The sequence below is a fragment of the Equus quagga genome, unplaced genomic scaffold, assembly GCF_021613505.1.
Source record: "Equus quagga isolate Etosha38 unplaced genomic scaffold, UCLA_HA_Equagga_1.0 208642_RagTag, whole genome shotgun sequence".
In the NCBI taxonomy this organism is placed as follows: domain Eukaryota; kingdom Metazoa; phylum Chordata; class Mammalia; order Perissodactyla; family Equidae; genus Equus; species Equus quagga.
Window position 1 is genome coordinate 15,404 of NW_025799061.1, and position 24,043 is coordinate 39,446.

The window sequence follows — 24,043 nt, forward strand, 5'->3', positions numbered from 1 at the left end:
TTAAGGCCAGTGTTTCCTTATTGATCTTCTGTTTGGATGATCTATCTATTGGTGTAAGTGGAGTGTTAAAGTCCCCTACTATTATTGTAGTACTGTCTATTTCTCCTTTTATGTCTGTTAATAATTGCTTTATATATTTAGGTGCTGCTATGTTGGGTGCATAGATATTTACAAGTGTTATAATTTCTTGTTGGACTGTTCCCTTTATCATTATGTAGTGCCCGTCTTTGTCTCTTGTTACAGTTTTTGTTTTAAAGTCTATTTTGTCTGATATAAGCATTGCTACCCCCGCTTTCTTTTCTTTGCCATTTGCGTGGAATATCTTTTTCCATCCTTTCACTTTCCATTTGTGAGTGTCTTTAGGTCCGAAGTGTGTCTCTTGTATGCAGCATAAGCATGGGTCTTGGTTTTTTATCCAATTGGCCACCCTATGGCATTTGATTGGAGCATTTAGTCCATTGACATTTAAAGTAGCTATTGATAAATATGTATTTATTGCCATTTTTTCATTTTTTTCTGGGTGTTTTAGTAGTTCTTCTCTGTTCTTTTCTTTTTCTCTTGCTCTCTTCCCTTGTGGTTTGATGGCTATCTTTGGTAATATATTTGATTTCTTTTGTCTTACTTTTTTTCTTGCTTGTTATAGGTTTCTGATTTGTGATTACCATGAGGATCCTATTTAATATTCTATGCATATAACAGTCTACCTTGCGTTGATAGACTCTTTAGCTTGGCCTCTTTCTAAACGCTCTACTTTTTCACTCCCCTCCTCCCACATTATATGTTTTTCAAATCATATATAGTCTCTTGTTTAGTGTGTGTCTATCCATTACCCTCTTATCACTGAAATAAGTGATTTTAGTACATTTGTCTTTTAACCTTCATATTATCTTCACAGGTAGTTGATCTGCTGCCTTTACTATATTTTTACCTTACAAGTGATTTTATTGCCTGTTTTTTTGTTGGGTTTTTTTTTTGATAATTTTTTTAATGTTTATTTGTGGTCATTGCCTTCTCACTTAAATAAGTCCCTTCAGCATTTCTTGCAGAACTGGTTTCTTGGTGATAAACTCCTTTAATTTTTTTTTTTTTAAAGATTTTATTTTTTCCTTTTTCTCCCCAAAGCCCCCCAGTACATAGTTGTATATTTCTCGCTGTGGGTTCTTCTAGTTGTGGTATGTGGGACGCTGCCTCAGCGTGGTCTGATGAGCAGTGCCATGTCCGCACCCAGGATTCGAACCAACGAAACACTGGGCCGCCTGCAGCGGAGCGCACGAACTTAACCACTCGGCCACGGGGCCAGCCCCAAACTCCTTTAATTTTTGCTTGTCTGGGAAGCACTTTATCTCTCCTTCCATTCTGAATGACAACCTTGATGGATTGGCTGTAGGTTTTTTTTCTTTTAGCACTTTAAAAACATCGTGCTGTTCTCTTCTCGCCTGTAGGGTCTTGGCTGAGAAGTCTGCTGATAGCCTGATGGGCTTCCCTTTATATGTCACTTGTGGCCTTTCTCTTGCTGCTTTTAGGATTTTCTCTTTGTCTTTAATTTTGGACATTTTAATTATAACATGTCTTGGTGTGGGCCTCTTTGGGCTTATCTTGTTTGGAGCTCTCTGTGCTTCCTGAACTTGGATGTCTCTTTCCTTCCTCAGGTTAGGAAAATTTTCATCTATTATTTCTACAAATAAATTTTCTGCCCTTTTGTCTCTCTCTTCTCTTTCTGGGACATCTATAATCCAAATGTTAGCACGCTTGATATTGTCCCAGAGTTCCCTTACACTGTTCTCATTCTGTCTAATTCTTTTTTCTCTTTTCTGTTCTGCTTGGGTGATGTCCTCTAGTCTTTCATCTAGCTCGCTGATCCGGTCTTCTGCTTCCTCTACTCTGCTATTGAGTCCCTCTAGTGAATTTCTCATTTCGAGTATTGTATTCTTCATTTCTGATTTTTTTTTATATCTTCCAGTTCTTTGCTGATGTGCTCACTGTGTTCATCCATTCTTCTCCCCATATCTGTGAGCATCCTCATTATATTTTGTTTGAACTCTTCGTCAAGTAGGTCGCTAGTTTCTGTTTCATTCAGTCCTTTTTTGGGGGTTTTGTACTGTTCCCTTGCTTGCAAAGTATTCCTTTGCCTCCTCATTATGCCTCTTTCTCTGTGCTTATTTCTATGTATTAGGTGAGTTGGCTGTGTCTCCTGATCTTGGAGAAGTGGCCTTATGCATGAGATGCCTCATGAGGCCCAGCAGTGTGCTTCCCTCTCATCACCAGTCCATAAGAACCAGGAGTGACCCCTTTGTGGGCTACTTGTGTCCTTCTGCTATGCTAGGGTTGCTCCCACTGCAGGTACCCAGGGAGTCTGATCTTTCCTTCCCTGGCCAGCTGTTTGTAAATCCGGTTTGGGGAGCCTCAGCACTGTTGGCTACAAAGTCTATCAGCACACTCCTATTGCAGTTTTCCTCTTAGTTGGGGTGGTACCCAGTGTAGATTGTTGCTAGGCTCAGGGGCTTACAGTTGTGATAGGCCTCAGGCCTACATGGCTATTGTCAGTTCTCTTAGGAGTGCAGCTGAGTGGGGCTGACCCTTGGCAAGGGGGCACTCAATTGTTTCAGGCTTTGGAAGGTGGGGCTGATCTTTTTTATGGCTATTTGTGAAGCACAGGTCTTCTGCCACTGATAAGCCCCACCCCCCACAGGTCTACACACACTGTCAACACAGTCCTGGTCCGTGCACCCTTCTCAACCACCTGTAGCGTACCCCGATGGATCACTGCAGAGGCCCCCACCTCTCCACCAATGCCCCCGACAGTTTACCTGGTCCTCACACAGGCCCTGCCCCACAGAGGCAGACACCCTTGCCTGCCTGTAGAGGATCAAGGCACCCAGTCAATGCAGGCTGAAAAGTAGCCTGAGGGCTTGCTGTTAGCTGGGGCTGGTACCTAGGGCAGGTTGCCTGCCCTGGCTGAACTGGATTAAATTTGTGCTCCAGTGAGTGTGGCAGACCTCTGGGCTAACAGGCCAAGGGATGAACCTCAATGGCACCCACCAGGGTCATGTCAGCATGCCTGGACCAGCTCAGAACAATGGCACCCACCAATGTCTCAGTCTCCGGAGAGGTCTCTCCTCTCACCAAGATGCCCCCAGAGCCCACCAAGTGAGTCTCATTTCACCAAAGGACTGTCAGCCTTCTCTCTGGTGATTTTATGTTGCTGCAATGAGTGAGTTTGTGTGTGGGCCCTTTAAGACCTGGGTCTTTTTGGCTTTCAGACGATAGCTTTTCTGGGGGTATCCTCGCTGCAGTTAAAAGCCAGCAAAGCCAGACAGTAAGACTCCTGTCTCAGTTGCGCTGAGTCTGAAGGATGCTTATAGCAGTATCGACCCCGCTCCGGACCTCACTCCTCCAGGGAGAGCTCGTACCTTAGGGTGGCTCCCGCCTGGCCAGCTGAGAAGCTCCGCTGCTCCCAAAGGTGGCTTTTTTCCTCTCCAGCAGGAATTTCTGCCTCTTCCGCCTTAGTCAGGACTGTCCCTTGTCGTGGGGGTTCTTTTTATCCAGTTTTCAGTTTTCAATCTGGGGTAATTTTTCCAAAAATAGTTGTAACCTGGTTGTGTTCATGGGAGGAGACGAGTTCAATGTCTGCTCACACCGCCATCTTGACGAGATCTGCCCCTGCTTTTTTTGACTATAGCTATCCTAGTTGGTGTGAAGTGATATTTTATTGTGGATTTCATTTGCATGTCCCTAATTGCTGATATGATTGGTTGAGCATTTTTTTCATGTATTCTTGGCCATTTGTATACATTCTTTTTAAAAATGTCTATTCAGTTATTTTCCCCATTTATTAGTTGGGTCATTTGTCTTTTTATTATAGAGAGAAAATAATTTTTTATATTTTCTGGATACTCTACTGTTAGCATATATATGATTTGCAAGTATTTTCTTCTATTTGTGAGATGTCTTCTCACTTTCTTGATACTGTCTCTCATTCATTCATGTTTATGTCAATATTTATTGCGTGCCCCCTACGTGCCAAACACTGTGTCAGGTGTGAAACATTTGATGGATATGACAAGTGAATATGTCAGGCAAAATTCCTGCCCCAGGTCGCTTGTCTCCCAAAGTGTGTAGAGAGGGCATATGCTGAAGAACATGTAAAGAATTCCTTTCAGTTATACTAAGATCTCTGAAAGAAATCAGCCATTCAACCCAAATACCACCACTGCTGTCGCCTTATTTATAAAAGGGATAGGGACTTGGAATATGGATTGGATTTTCAAACACTGGCTGGCCCTTGGGAGCTTAGAGAACAGACTCTCAAACTTCAGTGTATCAAAGTTCCTTGTAAAAAATCTAATGAAAAGCTAAGGCCACGGGGATAATGATTTTATTTATAGAAAAAAACACAGAATCTTCACAGGTCTCATGGACTTCTTGAAGTCCACCAAGTAAAACCAGCAGGGCTGGCTCTAAGCCAAGAACTCATTTTCAGTGAGATAAGCCCCTACTGTTTTTGCTTTTATTAATTTTATTGTGGTAAAGTATGCGTAGTAAAATTTATAATTTTAACCATTTTAAGTGTACAGTTTAATGGTATTATGTATATTCTCATTATTATGCGACCATCACCACTATCCATCTCCAGAACATTTTCATCATCCTAACCAGTAACTCTGTACCCATTAAACAATAACTCCCCATTCTCCCTCCCCCTAGTCCCAGGTAACCTCCCATCTACTTTCTGTCTCTATGAATTGGACTGTTCTAGGTTCCTCATATAAGTGGAATCATATAATATTTGTCGACCTGGTCTGCGTTATTTCACTTAGCGTAATGACTTCATGGTTCATCCATGCAGTAGCATGTATCAGAGTTTAATTTCTTTTTATTTCTGAACAATGTTCAATTATATGTATATACTACATATTGTTGATCTATAATCTGTCAATGGATATTTGATTTGTTTCCACCTTTTGGTTCTTGTGAATAATGTTACTATGAACGTTGTTGTACAAATATCTGTTTGAGTCCTTGCTTTCAATGTTTTATGAATATATATAGAAGTAGAATTGCTGGATCATACGGTTATCTTATGCTTATTTTTTTGAGGAAATGCCATACTGTCTTCCATAGAGTCTACACCATTTTACATTCCCACCATCTATGCACAAGGTTCCAATTTCTTCATGTCTTGGCTAACACTTCCTATTTTATGGCTTTTTTTTCCTTTTTAACTATAGCCATGCTAACAAATGTGAAGTGATAGCTCATTGTGTTTTTAATTTGCATTTCCCTAACGATTAGTGATGTAGAGCATCTTTTCATGAGCTTATTGGCCATTCTTCTTTAGAGAAATGGCTATTCAAGTCCTTTGCCTATTTTTAAACTGGGTTGTTTGTTTTTGGTTGCTGAGTTTTAGGAATTCTCTATATATTCTGATATTAATCCTTATCAGACATGATTTGAAAATATTTTCTCCCATTCTGTGGACTGCCTTTTCACTTTATTTATAGTGCCTTTGATGCACAAGAGTTTTGCTTTTTGATGAAATCCAACTTACCTACTTTTTCCTTTGATGTCTATGCTTTGGGTGTCATATCTAAGAATTGCCAAATCCTACGTCATGAACATTTTCCGCTATGTTTTCTTCTAAGAGTTTTATAGTTTTAGCTCATATGTTTAGATCCTTGATCTATTTCGAGTTAATTTTTGTATATGATGTAAACTAGGGGTCCAACTTCATTGTTTTGGATGAAGATATCCAGTTTTCACTGAACCATTTGTTGAAAAGACTGTCTTTTCCCCACTAAATGGTCTTGGTACCTTTGTCAGAAATCATTGGACCATGGGGCCAGCCCTGGTGTCCTAGTGGTTAAGTTCAGTGCATTCTGCTTGATGGGCCCAGGGCCGGTTCCTGGGCATAGACCTACACCACTCATCTGCCAGTGGCCATGCTGTGGTGGAGAATGTGGCAGTTGATGTTAGCTCAGGGTGAATCTTCCTCGGGGGAAAAAAAATCATTGGACCATATATGCAGGGGTTTATTCCTGGGCTTTCTATTTTATTACATTGGTGTCTATGCCAATCTTTATGTCAGAACCCTACTGTTGTGATTACCGTAGCTTTGCAGTAAGGTTTGAAATCAGGAAGTGTGAGCTCTTCAACTTTGCTTCTTTTTCAAGATTGTTTGGTCTATTCTGGGTCCCTTGAGATTCCATATGAATCTTAGGATGGGTTTTTTTCTATTTCTACAAAAAATATATTTGGAGTTTTGATAAAAAACACTGAATGTGTAGATCAGTTTGGGTAGTATTGCCATCTTAACGATATTAAGTCTTCCAGCCCATGCACATGGACTGTCTTTACATTTACGTCTTCTGTAATTTCTTTCAGCAATGTTTTATAGTTTTTAGTGTACAAGTCTTTTGCCCCCTTGGTTCAATTTATTCCTAAGTATTTTATTCTTTCTGATGATTTTGTAAATGGAATTGGTTTCTTAATTTCCTTTGTTTATTATCCATTGTTTATCCATCGTTCATGTATAGAAACACAACTGATTTTTGTGTGTTGGTTTCGTATCCTGAAACTTGGTGAGTCCAGTTGTTAATTCTAACCATTTTTTGGGGGGAATCTTTCAGAGCGTCTGCTTTTTAACTGTCTTCATATATTGCACCTTCAAGAAAGATTACTTTCACTTGAGTGTACTGCAGCTCCCACTCATCCAAAAACTAGTTTAGAAATATCCACCTAGATGATCTATCTCTACTTATATTTCCAACATTCCATTTATAAAATTCCCACCTGGCAAGACATTTCCTCTGTTTACTTTCTTCAGTTAAAAAAAAAAAGATTGTGTCCCCCTGCACTTTTTCAGTGGCTTAGTGGCAGTCTCAGTTGGCACTCTTTCTCTCAGATCACTGTCATCCGGCTGGAACATGAAGCTGCCCACCACACTGGCCAATGTGTGATAAATTTTAAACAACTTAAATATCTATCAACAGAGGCCTGGCTGAATAAACTACGGTGAATCCATTCTACAGACTACACTGCAGACATTGAAAACAATGTGATGGATTTCTGTGTGCTAATGTGCTAAGATGGCCATATATTAATGAATGAGAAAGTAAGTTTGGAAGACAATGTATATAAAATAATCCCATTTTTATTATACTGGAAAATATTTTTATGTTGAAATATCTGGAAGGATACACAAGATATAACAAGGATCCCTCTAGAGAGTAGAATTGGAGGGGATGGGTTTCAGCTTGTGCTTTTTACTCTATATCCCCTATACATTTGATATTTTTCATGAGCTATGAAGTTTTATGTCATGCTAAACATAGCCCATGAATATATATTCAGTGTAACCCAGAAAATATAGCCAGCTAAATGTTAGAGCCTTTGATATTTTTCTCCCTAACTCATATAGCCTTAAGTTGTTAAAATCTCATTAACTGAGATATTTGTTTCACTGGGGTGCAGAGGATTCAGAAAGTGATTGTGAAAAGCAGACTGTGCCCATAGAGAAACAAATACATGAAGTTTTGAAACTAGGATGAGTTTAAGTCTCAAGTCAAATAGGGAACTTTGAGCCAATATGGAAGGAAAGACAGCACAGACCTACCTCTAAAGTAAACACAAACACACACATATTCAGAACAGGCATTTAATATAGACACGGACTGGGGCACAAAATCTCTCCACTTTACACATAGTGAAAAATAAAATGGAAGCCCCATGGTCTTATATGACCTCACCTTGGCATTCACAAAGTATCACTTATGCTGTACTCTGAGATTCTGTTCATTTTTCTTCATTCTTTCTCCTTTCTGTACCTCAGACTGGATAGTCTCATTTAGTCTATCTTCACACATGCTGATTCTTTCTTTAGCTTGTAAAAGTCTGCATCTGAGATTCTCTAAGGACTTTTTCATTTCAGATATTATATTGTTCAACTTCAGGATTTTCACTTGGTTCTTTTTTATAATTTCTATGTTTTTATTAATATTCTCTGTTCGGTGAGGCATTGTTGTCATACTTCCCTTTCATTCTTTAACATGTTTCCCTTTATACCTTGGAACGTATTTAATATAGCTGATTGGATGTCTTCATCTAGTAATCCAACATCTGGGCCTTGACAGGGACAGTTTCCATCAACTACTTTTGATCCCCTCTGTGTTGGTTATACATTTCTGCTTCTTTGTGTGTCTCGACTATTTTGTTTAAAACTATACATTTTAAAGACTATAATGTGGCATCTCCGGAAGTCATATTTCCCCCTTCCTCCAGGTTTATTGTTGTTGCTGGGGTTTGTTTGTTCATTTGTTTTTGAGTTTTTGTTGTTGCTGTTTGCTTACTGACTTTCCTGAATTAGTTATCTACTGTTTATATTCTTTGTCGCGTGTGGTCACTGAAGTTTCTGCTCAGTTACCTTTGTGGTGAATCAATGATTGGAACTAGATTTCATTAAAAGTCTTGAACCAATAAATCTCCCAACTTTTGCTAAGGGGTTTTGTGTTCCTTCAATGCACATGCAGTTTACAAGTCTGCCTTATCCTTCAGTTCCTGTTTGTGACAGAGCCTCAAGATCAGCCAGAGGCAAAAGCATCAGCCTTCTTAGGTGTATCCATCACCTCAGGCAGCCATAAAATGATTCCATTGCCAGTAATTTTTTTTCTTGACAAATGCCCCCAGGAAATGCTTTTCACCCTGGGTAAACTCCAAGTCAGGACAAATAAAGTCAGGTTTGCAAATGGGGTCTTCCAGGGAATATCCAGCCTCATCAAATAATGATGCCATGGATACTAGACTCTTGTTAGATATGGGATTTGCAAATATATTCTCTCATTCTGTGGGTTGCTCTTTCACTTTCTTTTATTTTTTTTTGATGAGGAAGATTGGCCCTGAGCTAACATCTGTTGCCAATCTTCCTCTTTTTTTTTTTTCCTCCCCAAAGCCCCAGTACACAGTTGTATATCCTGGTTGTATGCCCTTCTAGTTCTTCTATGTGGTACGCCACCTCAGCATGGCTTGACAAGCAGTGCTAAATCTGCACCGGAGATCCAAACCAGTGAACTCCAGGCCACCGAAGTGGAGTGTGCAAACTTAACCACTAGGCCACTTGGTCAGCCCCAACTCTTTCAATTTCTTGATAATTCCCTTTATTCATTCATGTTTACCTCAAATATGTATTGAGTGCCTCCTATGCATCCCTCACATTGCCAGTTGTACATTCAATGAGTGGGACAGTGAACATGTTAGGCAAGATCCCTGCTCCAAGGAGCTTAACACATAGGGTAGGGGAAGGGGTTCACACACTACACATAAGGAAACAATAATTTCCAATCACAACAAGAGCTATAAAAGAAATAAGCCATTCAACCCAAATATGAGCACCATTAGCCTCCTAATTTATAAATGGGTTAGAGATTTGAACTAGAGTATCGGTTTCCAAAGCATGCCCCTTAGACCCCTAGAGAATGGATTCTTAAACTTTGGAGTATTAGTGTTCCTTGTTAAAATAGCATGAAAATTATAGGCCATAGGGATAGTGAGTTTGCTTATAAAAAAGCACATATACCAATAACTTCCTATCTCTCTCTTCTCAGGGTTCATGGATTACTCAAAGTCTATCTGGAGGAAGCTAGTAGTGGTGGCTCTAGGCTTAGTCCACCCGTCAGCCAGAGCAGCTCCTATTGTCGACTGTTTTTACATATTGAACCTTCAAGAAAGATTTTATTTGATCCAAGTGTGTTGCAGGTCCCACTCCTCCAGAAAATAGTTCATAAATACCCAGCTAGATGATCTGTGTTATCAGTTTCAACAAAACATCTGTAAAAATCCTGCCCTTCAAGATGCTTTTTCCCTGTTTACTTTATTCAGTGAAGAAGCTAGACTGTGTTCACCTTCTTTTCTTTTATCCCTGCCATCCTCCTGGAATAGTCACCTGCCCGCCATTCTTGTCAATGAGTCATAAATTGGGATCAACTTCAGCGTCTCTCAGCAGGGGGCTGTCTGAACAAATTGTGGCGAGTTCATTCCATGGACTGCACTACAGCCACTGAAAATGAGGTGGCTGGCTTCTGTGTGCTAACGTGCAATGATGCCCATATGTATTCTTCAAGGAGGAAATCAAGTTTGCAGTACAAAGTATATGATACGAAACCATTTTTGCAATACCTGAAAATATTTTGATGGTGAAATATTGAGAAAGATACACAGAAATATCATGGCTGCCTCTAGAGTTTAGACCTGGGGAGAGGAGAGTTTCTGCTTTTCGCTCCACATCTTCTCTCTATTTTGATATTTTTCTATGAGCATTTAGATGTTTTATGTCACAAAAGAAAGCTAGACCAATACTCTATTCACAGTGTAAATAATATGGTAAAACAGAAACTCTAGCCAGCTAAATATTAGAGGAGGCCTTTGGTGTTTTTGTTCGTAACCTATACATCGTCAAAGTGTAAAAATCTCAGTAACTGAGATGTTTGTTTCACTGGGGTGCGCAGGATTTAGAAAGTGATTTGTAAAAGCAGATTGTGCCCATAGAGAAACAAATAAGTGAAAACTGATAGTTTGAAAACTAGGATGAGTTGAATTTTACAAGTCAAACAAGGAACCTTGAACAAATATGGACGTAAACACAACAGGGACCAACCTCCAAAGGAAACACCAACACACACGTACACAAAGCAGGCATCAGGTTAACATAGACACAGACCCTTTCACTGGGGCACAGAATCTCTCCCCTTTTCCCCTAGTGAACAAAATGGAAGCCACATGGTCTTATAGGACCTCACCTCGGAATTCATACAGCATCACTTTTGCTGTACTCAACTAGCAGCCGGCTCAAGCCTGCTAAGTCTCGAGGTCAGGGGACATATACCTCACATCTTGATGTTAAATGTATGAGTTTCCTATTGCTGTTGTAACGAATGACCACAAATTTAGCAGCTTAAAACAACACAAATTTATTATAATACAATTCTGAAAGACAGAGGTCTAAAGTCAAGATGCCTGCTGGGCCAAGTTCTTGTTGGAGACTGGAGGGAGAAACTATTTCTTTGCCATTTTCAGCTTCCCTGAATTGTGTGGTTCATGGCCCCTTCCTGGCATTACTCCAACCTCTTGCATCTGTCGTCATATCTCCTACTACTCATTCTGATCCTCCCACCTCACTGTTATAAGGTCTGTTATGATTATATTGGACCAACCTGGATAATCCAGCAAAATCTTGCCATATGAAGATCCTTAACACATACAAAGTCCCTTTTGTGATGTAATATACCATATTAACAGGTTCTGGAGATTAGGGCTTGGAAATCTTTGTGGAGGGCATGTTTTTCTACCTGCCATAGGTCCATAGGAAGGCATCTGCAGCAGTGTTTTAAAAGTGCTACAACAAATAAACCAAGATGTGGAGGCTTGTCAAGATCATCTATTTCATACACATTTGAAAGACCTCTCAAGCTAATATTACCAGCTCTCAGCTTGAAAGGGGAAGACTTGTAATGAGAATCATAGACTTCCTTCACTCTTTCTTCTTACCTTGGTGTGTTGGGAGGACTCTTTTGCATGCGAAGGATACCCTGAGAGTTATATCTTAAGAGAAGGAACTCCAGCCCATCCAGGGAGAACTGAGGTGTCTCAGGAGATGTGGCAGTGGAGGTATTCCCCCCCCCACCACAGACTAAGATGAGCGGCCTCCTGTCCTTCACTGCTTGCCTTCTACACTCTCTTCTTTTTAGGAAGGGAGCCTCGTTGGAAGAGATGGCTAAGGAAGAATTAATATAAAATGCAATGCCAATTAGACCAAAAAGGCCTCTCTCAGGACCAACTGGTATGGTCTGACCTTCTTGAAAGGGCCTCCAATTTAGTTTTTTGACATCATCTCCAGTAATTCATACATTCCTATTCTTATGTTGGGTATTAAAGACACTAATGAAAGATAAATCTTTTAAATATATCAATATGTTTGTAATAGTTTATTATTCAAGATCCTTAACACCTTAACAGTGTGGACCTGGCCTGTGCTAGACCTCTGAGAAGTCCTGTCTGACAACAAAAACTGGATTGGAATCCAACTCCCCAATCCCAGTTGTTACCATCTGAGAATTGGAGCTGAGTAAACTCAGCATATACGCTAAAGACAAGCTGAGAGATGAGCTCTTAATCCATTCCCTTCCACATGTGTCACAGAAGACTACAGGGCAGGAAGTAGAGAACTGAGCCTCAGGCTTAAAGATGAGCTTTGGTTATTTATGTGATTACTTAACTCATATCACAAGGTTGGAAATGAGAGAGGGCTTCAAGAGGAAAGATCATACAGTTTCCTGGGGGTGACCAAGACTGTTTCTCTTCAGAATGTCATGGTAACTGCAGGTGCAAGTGAGAAAAGTGTAATTTGCACCTCCCCCACCTGATGGCGAGCCACTTGGGGGCTGATTCACCCGTACGGTACCTTGATTTTGGCCTAGACAACCTCCTCAGCATGCTGTGAAACAAGCCCTGCTGATTCAAGAGGGCCTGTTCCAGAAACCTCAAAGTGCCCATTGCAACTTCTCTCTGTTTTCAGGAGTACAGACCACTACGGAATCTCAAGGGAGAGCTTTCTCAGCTGGGTGTGGGGAGACTAGGTCTCGCCTAGGCGCTTCGGCTTCCTGCTTTCACTGCCAGCCTTGACAGCGGGGCACCTACCCACAATTGCTGTATAACATCCATAACATGAGTCCAAAAAAACTCTTAAGAAGGGAATGGGGAGTACACGGATGCCCCCATTCAGAATGGGGAGCAAGTCAACCTACTCTGTGTCACTGCCACTTCAGGAGCACCAGGGATACTTCCAATGCCACAAAAGTCATTGAGTCCCCAGACTACCAGAGACATTTGTGCACCTTACAAATGGAACCTTTATTCTCTATGGTCTTAGGACATAAGTCTTCAAGGAAAATTAAATGAACTTCAAAGCAGAAATAGAATGAACTTCATTTATTAATGAAAATGAATTATAACCAAAAAATGACAGGAAAATGTCGAAATTGTCCAACTGTGGGGCAGAGAAAAAATAAAATGAAAACTTCAATAACAAACCATTGCAAAATCATAAATAAGAACATTGTATAAGATTCATGGAATGTGACCAAAGCTAGACAAAGTTCGAAGTCTTCAATGCTTTCATCGTTTCAAAGAACAAAGAAAGAAAATACCATATTTAATGGAAGTTCACTCTGGGTAGGGCCTCCATGTTAATATGTTCCATTCACTCTTGCTTGTCCTTGTGTGGTGGGTACTGTTCTCTGCCCTTCATAGTACTTTATGAGTTGGACATCTTTCCTTGCCCCTATCTTTTTGAAATGCACCAGATTTCAAAAATGGACTGTGTTAAACACTCAAATGATGTATAAGCATAGGAATGGCTGCACAGGAGACAGTGATTCTGACACGTGGTGTAAGCGGGGGTCAAGGGAAGTGCTCCTTGTCCCCATTAGGGCAGCATCTGCATGGTGCTCCAACAACTAGTCAGTGGGAACGAAACAGGAAAAGCACACCCATTTCCTTGGGAATACAGTATCGCATAGATACAGGTCATCTGGGCACAACCCTGTTGACTGGGATACTGACCCGAGATCTGAAGGGAATGCCAGCATTTATATGCTTCTTACTTACACCTGTGCTGCAGTCGGCTTGGGACAAAGATATTTCCATCGTAATGATTAAATAAGGCTTGCAGAGACAGAAAAAAAATGAAATCCAGAATGATGGCAAGAGTCAGTGAATACTCTAGAATTTACTGGCCTTGGAAGATGGGTTTTAAACCAGTAAAACATACAGCTGTTGTAATGAATGAACTCAAACAAAATGTTCTTCCCAGACAGCCCAGTGTAGGCAGAGGCTTTTGGGAATTCGTGTTGATTTGTGTCAGAGCTGATTCCCTCAACAAACTCTCAGAGACCTCTTCTCTGAAGTGAGCGGCTTGGTGCATCCGAAGGCCGGCATCCTTTATGAAGCTTGGAGGACAATGACTACGCTTCTACGGCCTCTGCTCTGCATGGATTCTTAAATGAAAAGCAAGGCTTGATCTCTGCCTATAGCTTTTCCCACAATACTCGCATATAAACGGCCTCTCTTCAGTGTGTGTTCTCTGGTGCAAAGTAAGATCTGTCTGTCGACTAAAACTCTTCCCACAACTGTGACACCTGTGGGGTTTTCCACCTGTGTGGGCTTTCAGGTGTCTTATTAAACTTGTTCGATTACAAAAACTCTTCCTACACTCCGCGCAGCGGTATGTTTCTTGCTGAGAATAGGCTTTCTGGTGCAATTTAAGGTGTGAGCCCTGGGTGAATCGCTTGTTACACACGGGACATTCATAGGGTGTCTCCCCCGTGTGGATTCGCTGATGCCTGGAGAGGTCTGACCTACGAAGGAATCCTTTGCCGCATTCGAGGCACTTGTGAGGGAGCTCTCCCAAATGAATTTTCAGGTGCCCATTAAGGAGCTTCTTGTTAGCAAAACGTTTCCCACAGTGCGTGCATCGGTGTGGTTTCTCTCCGGGACGGTTTGGCTCCTGGGCTCCGGGGCTGAGAGGGTCTCCCTGGTTGGCGCTCTCAGCTGTCCCTCCTAGAGCGGGCTTCTGCTCAGGGACAGGCAGTGTGCAGTCTCTGGGTAGATGCTCTTCAGGGTTTCCCAAGTGATTTTCTAGCTGTTCAGAGTATTCGGGTAAACTGGGACCAAGCAGTGCATTTCCATCTAAAGAAACAGAAAATGGACACACACTCTCCAGCTGTTTCTGCTTGACATATTTTCTCTCCCAACAGCAAACTTGAGAGAAGGACCAGAAATTGCAGATGTCACTGAATGGAGACAAAAGGGACTAAAAAGAGCTAAACTCAACAGCTAGCCGGAAGACAGAAACTCCCAAGGGGCATCCGAAACCTCTTTACCCTGGGATCGAGGTGAATTTTTCTTTTCTTTCTTCCCGAGCATCCGCTGAACTCTCACCTACCTATCTCGGGGTCAAGTAACTGTTGCTTCACTTCCTTGGGATCCTGTATTGTCTTCACCCATGGCTCTTGTCCCTGCTCTTCTGGGGACCTCTGCTCAGCCTTTGATCGTGGGTGTTCTGGCCATAGGAGAGATGGGGTGAAGGACAGTTTGAGTCTTCACAGGTTTCCTTCTCCAGAGTTCAGGCGGCATTTTTTTTTATTTCTTGAGGAAGATTGGCCCTGAGCTAACATCCATGCCCACACTCCTCTATTTAATATGTGGGATGTCTGCCACAGTGTGGCTTGACAAGTGGTGTAGGTCCGCGTCCGTGCCCGGGATCCGAACCAGCAAAGCCCAGGTGGCCGAAGCAGAGTGCGCGAACTTAACCACTATGCCACTCAGACGGCCCCCCAGGTGACTTTTCTGGACACATGGCCTCTCTGTACCTACCTACTTCCTTCTCGGTTAGGACTGCCTCACCAGGAGCCTCTGACAAGTGGTTTGTTTTGGTTTGATTTGGTTTGGTTTTCAGGATCAGAACAAAACCAAATGAGGGCAGGGCAGGATCCCAGTGTGCTCAGTTCAAAGCTATTCTCTTCCAATCTATGGAAGGAGAGTGCATCGATTCTGGGGTGAAGTCGATGCCCTGAAGGAGTTCCACATCGGTCTTGAGAATGGAATTATTTAGGTGAGAGCCAGAACATGAAGTCGATCTTCCTAAAGTGCCGGCACATGAAAACTGAGAAACACCCTCTTACTGACCACCAGGTGAAGAAAGAGAGAGGCCCGGGGGAAATAGGAAACTGCTTACTGGAATAATTTCAGTTGGACATATTCAAATTAGAATGGTAACGGAATTAGGTTGGCAACAAGCAAAAATAACTTGAGAAAAAACAAACTCTAGATGTCTGTTTCAGCTGAAGGCTGGAAGTGGATTCTCTCAAAATTAACCCAACCAGCCATCCAGCAGTGCTTCTCAAGGCCAGTCTAAGGACAACCAGGAGAAGTTTCCACACTCCCTGTCGCCCTGTGTCCTACCACCCCTCTCCTCAGTAAGACCCCGTGTAATTTACATCCTCTTTCCCTGTCCCTTCCTCAGCTCTGGCCAAGTTGATGGGTCTGCCGGAAAACGTGGGTTGGAAGTGGCTCATTTGAGATAGAAATGCAGGATGATGTTTAAATATTAGCATTAAGTAACATGACATTAGCAAGTTAGTTTGGCTAATGTTAATTCGAAGGAAAATTTACATTTCAGAAAATTATATCAAGGCACAGGAAATTGACTAAAATACCTTGTTTCTTATTTTGATGGATAAAAGGCCATATATTTTCAGACAAACAGAATTTAAAATAAAAAGCTGTTTAAATTCCCATTTTGTTTATGCTTGGGTTTCAAAGCTAAGGTTGGGATGAGAGGGTAATGAGACCAAAGTCAAATAAACTGGAGGTCCTGGATCCAAGAAAAGCTGCTATCAAGTTCAAGTGGAGCCAACTGAAGGGTGGGGGATGGGGAGTGGCACGGCCTTAGGGAGGAAGAATCCAGAAGGCCCAGGACATCCCCACAAGAGAGACATGGAAAACAGTCCAGAACGGCAGGAAGTGTTCATATGGCGGTTCCCATCCTGTATGTAGATTGTAGACTGGAAACTCTGAAGGCTGTAGATTTCCTTGGGGTCACTTTGAAACCACCCCAGACACCTGCTCCTTGGGGGGAAGAGAGCTAAAGACATGAGTAGTCAAGGACTGAGAGCGGCCCTGGAGGCAAAATCCGGTACCCACAAGAACAAAGGCCAGGAGTATCACTACTAGGCAGCTGTGTCTCATGGACTTGCCATCAGTCCAGCGGCTCCTTTCTGTGCAGCACCCAATCAAAGGCCTGAGAACTTCCACCTCAGTTCCCCAGCCTGGCATAGTGCCCCTTGGTGCCCACTTTCAAAGAGGCTGGCCCAAACTTGAGCTTCCTCCTGGATGTTAACGTCACACACTTCCCATCTACCACCCCCACCCACCCCGTTGTCCTGTGTCACTCTCAGATCCTTGTGCCTTAGTGCCCTTGGCCTCTGTTCCTGGTCTCTCAAAGCCCTGCTCCTAGCACTATGACCAGTTGGCATTCCCCAACCTATGCTCACAGCCCATGTCAGCTAAGGCCTCTAACCATTCCCCTTTGCCCCATCTCCCACCCTCCTGACCTCAGTTCCCATCTCTACTCTTACACATTCCAGAAAACAGCTTCATCAATGCTGAATGAACTTGACGCTTATGAAAAAGGTCTTCCCAGATAGCAGCCCTCCTTCTGTCTGCAAACATGGGGAAAACAGCCATGGCGCTCATCACAAGTCAAAGCGTAAGCCATTTAAGGTACCCAGGGTGAGTGAAGGGGAGAAGAAATGATCACTTTCATAAGCTGTGGTGGGAGGGTAAACTGGTACAATAATTTTGGAGGACAGTGGACCATAGCTATTAAAGTTTTTAATGCACAAGCCCACTAACCAATCATTCCTGTTCTAGAAATGTGTCCTGCTCACGCATGCTCATAGAAGGATGCTCGCTGTGTGTTTTATAGCTTGGCTCCAGGGTTTTGGTCAACGCTGAATGGCAGCCAGAAGTCATGCCTCTAGGCCTGCCTCTGTTGGCAGGACTCTTCTCTGTACCCTCAACAACAGCCAGTCTGTTGCCACAGCAACCACCAGAGAGGTTGTTCTAGAAATGAGCCTAAGCGTATGAACAAGCCCTCTTTGTTTTGGCCCGTAGGTTGTTCATTTCTTCATTGCAGGCGAGACTTCCTAGCTCAGAAGCCAGCCAGTGCCAAACTCAATTTTCACACATCCCATTATTTAAAAATTAGCCCCCAGAAGCAGCTTTTTATCCATTTAGAGCCCACCTGCTTTGCAAATCCCAGAAAACTGCACCCCACACCTGCTAGCCATTGAAAAGATGGAGCCTTGTGGTTATATGTCCCCCAACCACTGCTGCCCTTTGGAATTCTCTGACCCATAGCCTCCCTGGCATGCTACTGGGCTGCGACACCACCTAGACAGGTAAAGCCCTCTGAGCCTTCACTCCCTGGGGAGTCCCCTACAAGCAAACCTGACAACGAGTTGCCCAGCAAAGCTTGTGCGTGCTACTGCCACCTCCTGGTCATATCTTTTCTCTTGATCAGCCCCCAGATCCCTCAGACCCTCTACAAGTGGTAAGGAGGATGGGGTTTTGGTGACCAGGCATGGGACCGCCCAGTCAGTAGGACAAAGCATATTATATCACTTTAAACAGTGATCAGAAAGGGGCACTTTCCTCTCGTCCTAATTGGAATATTTTGCTAGCTTAATTCATTCTCTCTCTCCCTCGTTAAATCCGCTGGACTTTCCTGTGCTTTACAGAGTAAAGTATTACGATCAAGAGCAACAGTGCTGCTCAGCATCGCATGTGATCTTTGTACCTGCCACTGCTGCCAAGTGGAGCAGAGGAAAACGGGGAATGGGAATGCATATGCAGAAGATTTAGAATTAATATGACTGGCTCGGTTCTGCCACTTGTTGCAGGCATACACAGAAAAATACAGATTTTAAAAAACTTGTTAACACTCAGAGATGCAGGTGTGGTAAAGATTGGTTTATAAATGACATTATTGTATACAGTTCCGCTTTGACCCATGTAGATATACCATGTGTACTTGTGGGTTTTCCCTCTTTGTCATCTCTATTAAACACGAGACAGAGTTCATGTCTTTTACATGCCCAGCACTTGCCAGAGTAAGCTACAGAATATGGTACCTGGACAAATTGATTAAATGCAGAGAGGGGGACAAATTCATCGCCAAACACTGACACTAGACCATTATGAGTTGAATTCTATGGGGTGGTGGCATTGCATAGATAACATATGGTCCTACTGTTGGTCTGGAAGGGACCAAGCCATTCTCTCCAAGAAGTGAAGTCTCACCTGTGCCGTTCCCCAAAGTCGGCCAGATGCCTAGAAAAGAGATGGCGCTCAGAATGGAAACCAGCAGAAATGAAAAAAAAAAAAAAGCCATAGGTAAGCAACAGACCTAGAATATCTATTGGCTTCAAGATCAAACGTATCAAAGTGTCTAGGGTATCCATTCTCATCTGGCTACAGAGAACACTGGAATGCAAGGAACCCAGGCAAGGTACCTGAAAGATTGAAAATCTTTGAATTCACATAGAATGATCTTTTCTGACATGATATCCCCCAGGGTCTGCCCACAGGACCTTGTGCTTTCCCATTCTATACAATCCCAGAAAGACCTTGACCACCCTCAAGACCTCCATGACCTTCTCTAAGCCTCTGACTTGCACATCTCCATTTCAAACCTTGATCTCTCCTGAGCTCCGATTCCACACTGGCCATTTCCACCTGAAGACTCATAAGCATCTCAAATTCCTCATGTTCAAATCCAGACTCACTTTGACCCACCAAGTCGGATCCTCTTTTTGTGTCATCTCTGTCAGTGAAAGATATTGCCATCTACACAGCTCTAATGGCCAGAAACCTGAATGCCATTTTTATCACTTTCTTCTTCATCACCCAATGCCCAATCCATCACCAAGTCTTATATTTTACACAGGCAAATACCTTTTGAATAGGTCCCTTTTTTTCACTCTATTGTCACCAAACTACCCTTGTTTAGAAAATCATCCTTCCTCACCTGCTGACTGCACAACCTCCCAAATGGTGCCCCTGCTTCCAGTCCTACCCATTCCTATTGTAGTCAGAGTGGCTAGGTAAAATGCAGCTCGGTGTCTATCCCTCCCCTACTCAGGGACCTCCCGTGGACCCTGATAAGACAGCATAAGTGCTCAGCAAGGCTGACAAAGTTCTTCAGGACCCAGCCTCTGCTTCTTTCTCCAGGCTCTTTGGTGCCATTCTGGCTCCTCCGCTCCTCCTCTGCGCCCCTCCCACTGCAGCAGGAGCTCTTCATATATGCAGAGCTCTCTACCTCACTCAGCCTTGCGCAGGCTGTCCATTCCGCCCAGAGCCTTCTCCCCTCCCCACTCCCAGCACTCAGCAGGCTTACTCCAATTCATCCTAGCGGTTCCAGTGCAGATCCCCCTTCCCCTCTCAGGACGTCCTCCCTCTCTGCCAAAAGCTGGTTAGGTGGCCCTCCTAGGGGCTCCCATAGCATCCTACTCCCTCCAACACGTCGTTTTACAGTCCTCTTCACATCTCGCCTGGAGGACCTACAGTCCCATTTACAGATCTGAATGGTCCACAGGAGTTGAAGGTCCAGGATGCCTGGGACTGATCTGCTGCCTTGCGTCCTGCCCAATCCCCAGGGTCTGGCGCAGTGCCTGGCTCTTAATAGGTGCTCATGTATATTGGTTGAATGAATGAATGTGAAGATGTGGAGAAGGACATGGTTGTTAAGCCCTGGCACTGAGCTAGTTACAGATCAACCAGGCATCTACAGCTTGTAACGTGGATTGTTCTCTATATGTTATTTTTTATGTCTCTTTTGTTTTCTCAGTATTTCACAGTGTCTTGAAACTGCCAACATGTCGAAGCTATGGCTGGGGGAGTTAGAAGAAAGGATCTGGCCACCCTTGGGCCAAACTTCAGTATGTAGCTTGTTAAAAACGCACCCAGGTGATCCTGACATGGGCAGTCTGCTGACTACACCTGGAGAAACACTGTTCTAGGTTTGGATGAAAGGAGATAGGTATTTCCTTTATACTGTGGTAATTAAATCCTCTTAAAGGACCCTAAGTGAGGATATTAATAAACTATCAAGTTCGAATGTGGCTCTTATGCCATAAAAGCAACTAAGGCCCTTGGGACTCACAACATCACAGATCCCATTGATTAAATCTGCTGGCTGGGGAGATCAGCCCTTATCCAGAGTGTCCAAACCGCATAGTTTTCCTGTGTCACAGTCTTGGTCAGAAGTCTCCAGAGCAGAGTCATTAGCTTAGGGGGGTTTTAATCCCGTTCTATCTAACGTGCCTTATTCCAGCCATTCCCAGAGAGACACTCCCTCCTCCTACTACTCTCTGTCGGACTGGTCTGTTTCCATCAGGGAATTGGTGTTTCTAACCCAACCCCAACCCTGGAGAACTCTTGAGCTCTCAAAACAGAGAGCAGAGAGAGAAAAGAAAGCCCTTGCCTTACCAGGGTCCAGAAAGGGCTGGCACGCCCCAGCAGCACCGAAGCCCAGCTCCTGTGGCCCCACCTGTGGCATCCACGCCTCTGCCACTGGGGCCTCGGGGCCAGGTCCCAAGACTTGGAGGGGGGGTGACTCCAGGTGGATGTCTGGTGGCATGTGTTCCATCTCCACTGGTGCCAGTTCTTCCAACAGCATTTCCTGCCCGTCGATCTGGGGAAATGCCAGAACCGATCACTCTGGAGTCTAGACAGCACTGCCCAGCAGCAATATAATGTGAGCTACCCATGTCATTGTAAATTTTCCAGTGGCCATATAGAAAAAAAAGCAACAAGTGAAGTCAATCTTCATAATATGCATTGTTTAGCCCAACATATCTAATATATCATAATTTCAGAATGTAATCGATTTAAACAATCATTAATGACATATTTCACACACTTTATTTTTCATTCGAAGTCTTCTGAACATGGCGTGCGTTTTATACTTACACCATATCCAATTTGGATGGGCCACATTTCATTGCTCATGAGCCACACTTCGCTGGTGGCTACTGTGCTGGGCAGTGCAAGACTAGACCATACGGAGAGGAAATCTTATATCGTAAGCCAAACAAGAAGACAGAGAAAGGAAGGGAAACCACAAATTCATTCCATCCGAGGGGGCAGGGACCTTTGGAAGAGTCCTGTTCAGACAGGCTAATGGCAGAGCCCCACCAGCACACGAGACGGCAGAGCGCCTAATGCCCAACCTCCCTTCTCCCAAAGATCTGCCCTGGGCCCAGCCCCAAACAGGATTCACTCGGTGCTTCTGAACAGAGGACAGAGCCACTGTCCCCGTGGGGCGCTTTGGCTACGATGGCAGCCGGTGGCTATCAGAGTCTAGCGGGCAGATATGGGAGTCTACGTATTTCACAGCGCAGAGTTGTTCCAGGTCCCTACCAATTTTGGAATGTCCCCCTCAAACAGTCACGTGGGTAAAAGAACCTGTCAAGAACTTCACCCTGGCCGTCATATAAAAACAAAATAATTTTGCATAATTTAGCATGACTTGAATTTTCTAGGAAAGCACTACTTTGGAAATCAAAGAGAGACTATTCTACCTACTGTCCAGATTTACCAAGACTTGTTTGCCACTTGGGAAAATCCCATGACCAGCAGCCACACCGCTCAGAGTTTGGAGCTGCGTCCGTCTGAACTTCGGGCCGTGGGCCTCACAGCGCGCGTGCGCATAGAGGGAGCATCTGACAGCTCGCGAGGTTCGCTGCTGCGGTCCAGCCCAAACACGTGCACGCTGAAATGCTTACTAGTTTATAATAAACCACCTGCCTTCTCCTTATATTCCTTCTAGACTCTACTTGACTCAGGGTTGGCAAACTTTTTTATAAGAGGAAGACAGAGAATTTTTAAGGCTTGGTGAGCCACCTTAGTCCTTTATTTTCCTTCTTCCTCTTTTCTTTAAACAACCCTCAACAGGCAAAAAAAAAAAAAAAAAAAAACATTACTAGCTCACGGGGTATAGAAAATTGGGCTGTGGCCAGATCTGGCTTTCAGACCCTGGAGGATAATGTCGGTGTTTTGATGGATGAATGTCGGCAGGCTCTGTTATCTTTGATTTCATGAAGCATATGTAAGGGGACATGACACAACATTTGTTAGAGAAGGGGGCTGAGTCTGAAAACGTTGAGAACCACTGACCCATATATGCTGATTCCAGCAGAAGAGAAAAATGAAAAGGCTGTGGAGAAACCTTGGGGCTGAAGAATGACACAGACAAACACAGATCTAGGCCCAGCAGCCTCTGCTGTGTCTTTTGGTCTAACTACCAAGATCCCAAACTCTTTTCTTACCTGCTCCTCTTGTATCTCAGGTTCTGTCTGTAAGAATTCTACCAGTGCCAAAATGATTTCTTTATTTTGCAGGCCGAATGGCCTCACCCAGGTCTCTATCTCCATGGGCAGAATGGTTAGGAATTGCTCCAACACTAGCAGCTCCAGGATTTGCTCCTTCGAACGCATCTTTGGCTTCAGCCACTGACAGCAGAGCTCCCAGAGTTTGTTGAAAGCTTCGTAGGGCCCGGCTGCTTCTTTGTACTGGAACTGCCGGAAGCGCTGGCGGAAGACTTCACAGTCAGTATCATACTCTTGAAACACCGAGCCCTGATTCAGGGAGGCCTGGATGGCACACCCCAGGGCCACCGCCATCGCCCCTTCCAGCAGTGTACACCTTATCCCGAGCCTGAAGTCTCAGATTGCAACTGGTTTCTTTGTGTAATTGTGGGGCAGGGAGCCACCTACAGCAGAGGACAGGGCAAAAGGAGAGAGGAGAGGCAACAGTGGTTACCACAGGGCATACTTAGCTCTCTCAATTGCTCACTTTTCACCAAAGCCCTAAAGCTGCAGATTGTCAAGTTGGTTGTGGGTTTGAGAGTCTGACAAAAGCCATGGACGCCCTTCCTGGAAAAACCAAAAGATTCAGAAAATGTCCAAGCCCATCCAGGGACCCTCTAGCACTGCGCTGTCCAATATGGTAGCCACTAGACCCACGTGGACCTGGTTAAAATAAAAATTCCGCTCCTACGCACGTTTCCAGCGCTCGACAGCCCGCAGGGCAGAGGGTTCTGTGGGCAGCTCTGCTCTAGAACTTACCCCACCCCCACCCCCCGCCCCGACCCAGCAGGGCTGAGAAGCCCCGCCCCTAAGGAGGACCCAGCACGCTGGGCAGGCCCGCAGCCCCACGCCCAGTCTAAGCCTGGATGGCCTGTGTTTCTGAATACAGGCAGGCGCAGAAGAAGCGGAGCAGCAACACTCATAACCCCGGTGAATAAGCCTGGCCGTCCATCCAGCCTCGGGGAACCCTGAGTCTCCTTCACCCACGGCCCCTCAGCCAGAGCCACGACTGGCAAAGGCGCAAATCCTCAACCCCTCCTTGTTCTCCCCTCGTGGTGTGCGCAGTT

General features: G+C 43.9%; 1 protein-coding gene across 2 annotated transcripts; it reads right to left on the reverse strand.

The window, feature by feature from the left end:
* Positions 1–13,690: 13,690 nt before the first annotated feature.
* LOC124233649 (zinc finger protein 449-like) lies at positions 13,691–23,347 on the reverse strand. 2 transcript variants are annotated; one of them, XM_046650783.1, is made up of 4 exons: positions 22,938–23,347; positions 21,097–21,301; positions 14,990–15,106; positions 13,691–14,733 (listed from the first exon to the last, which is right to left on the reverse strand). In XM_046650783.1, the coding sequence occupies exons 1-4, from the start codon at positions 23,289–23,291 to the stop codon at positions 14,018–14,020; spliced, it is 1,392 nt and encodes a 463-aa protein (XP_046506739.1). In that variant the 5' UTR covers positions 23,292–23,347; the 3' UTR covers positions 13,691–14,017. The 2 variants fall into 2 exon arrangements, with proteins under 2 accessions (XP_046506739.1, XP_046506740.1); XM_046650784.1 differs by lacking the exon at positions 14,990–15,106.
* Between the last annotated feature and the right edge of the window lie 696 nt (positions 23,348–24,043).

Coding starts and splice junctions, on each gene's coding strand:
- LOC124233649 (XM_046650783.1), bottom strand. CDS start 23,291: ATGGCGGTGGCCCTGGGGTGTGCCATCCAGGCCTCCCTGAATCAGGGC. Junction 21,302..22,937: donor CTGAGATACAAGAGGAGCAG/GTAAGAAAAGAG, acceptor GCATTTCCCCAG/ATCGACGGGCAGGAAATGCT. Junction 14,734..14,989: donor GTTACTTGACCCCGAGATAG/GTAGGTGAGAGT, acceptor CTGTTTCTTTAG/ATGGAAATGCACTGCTTGGT.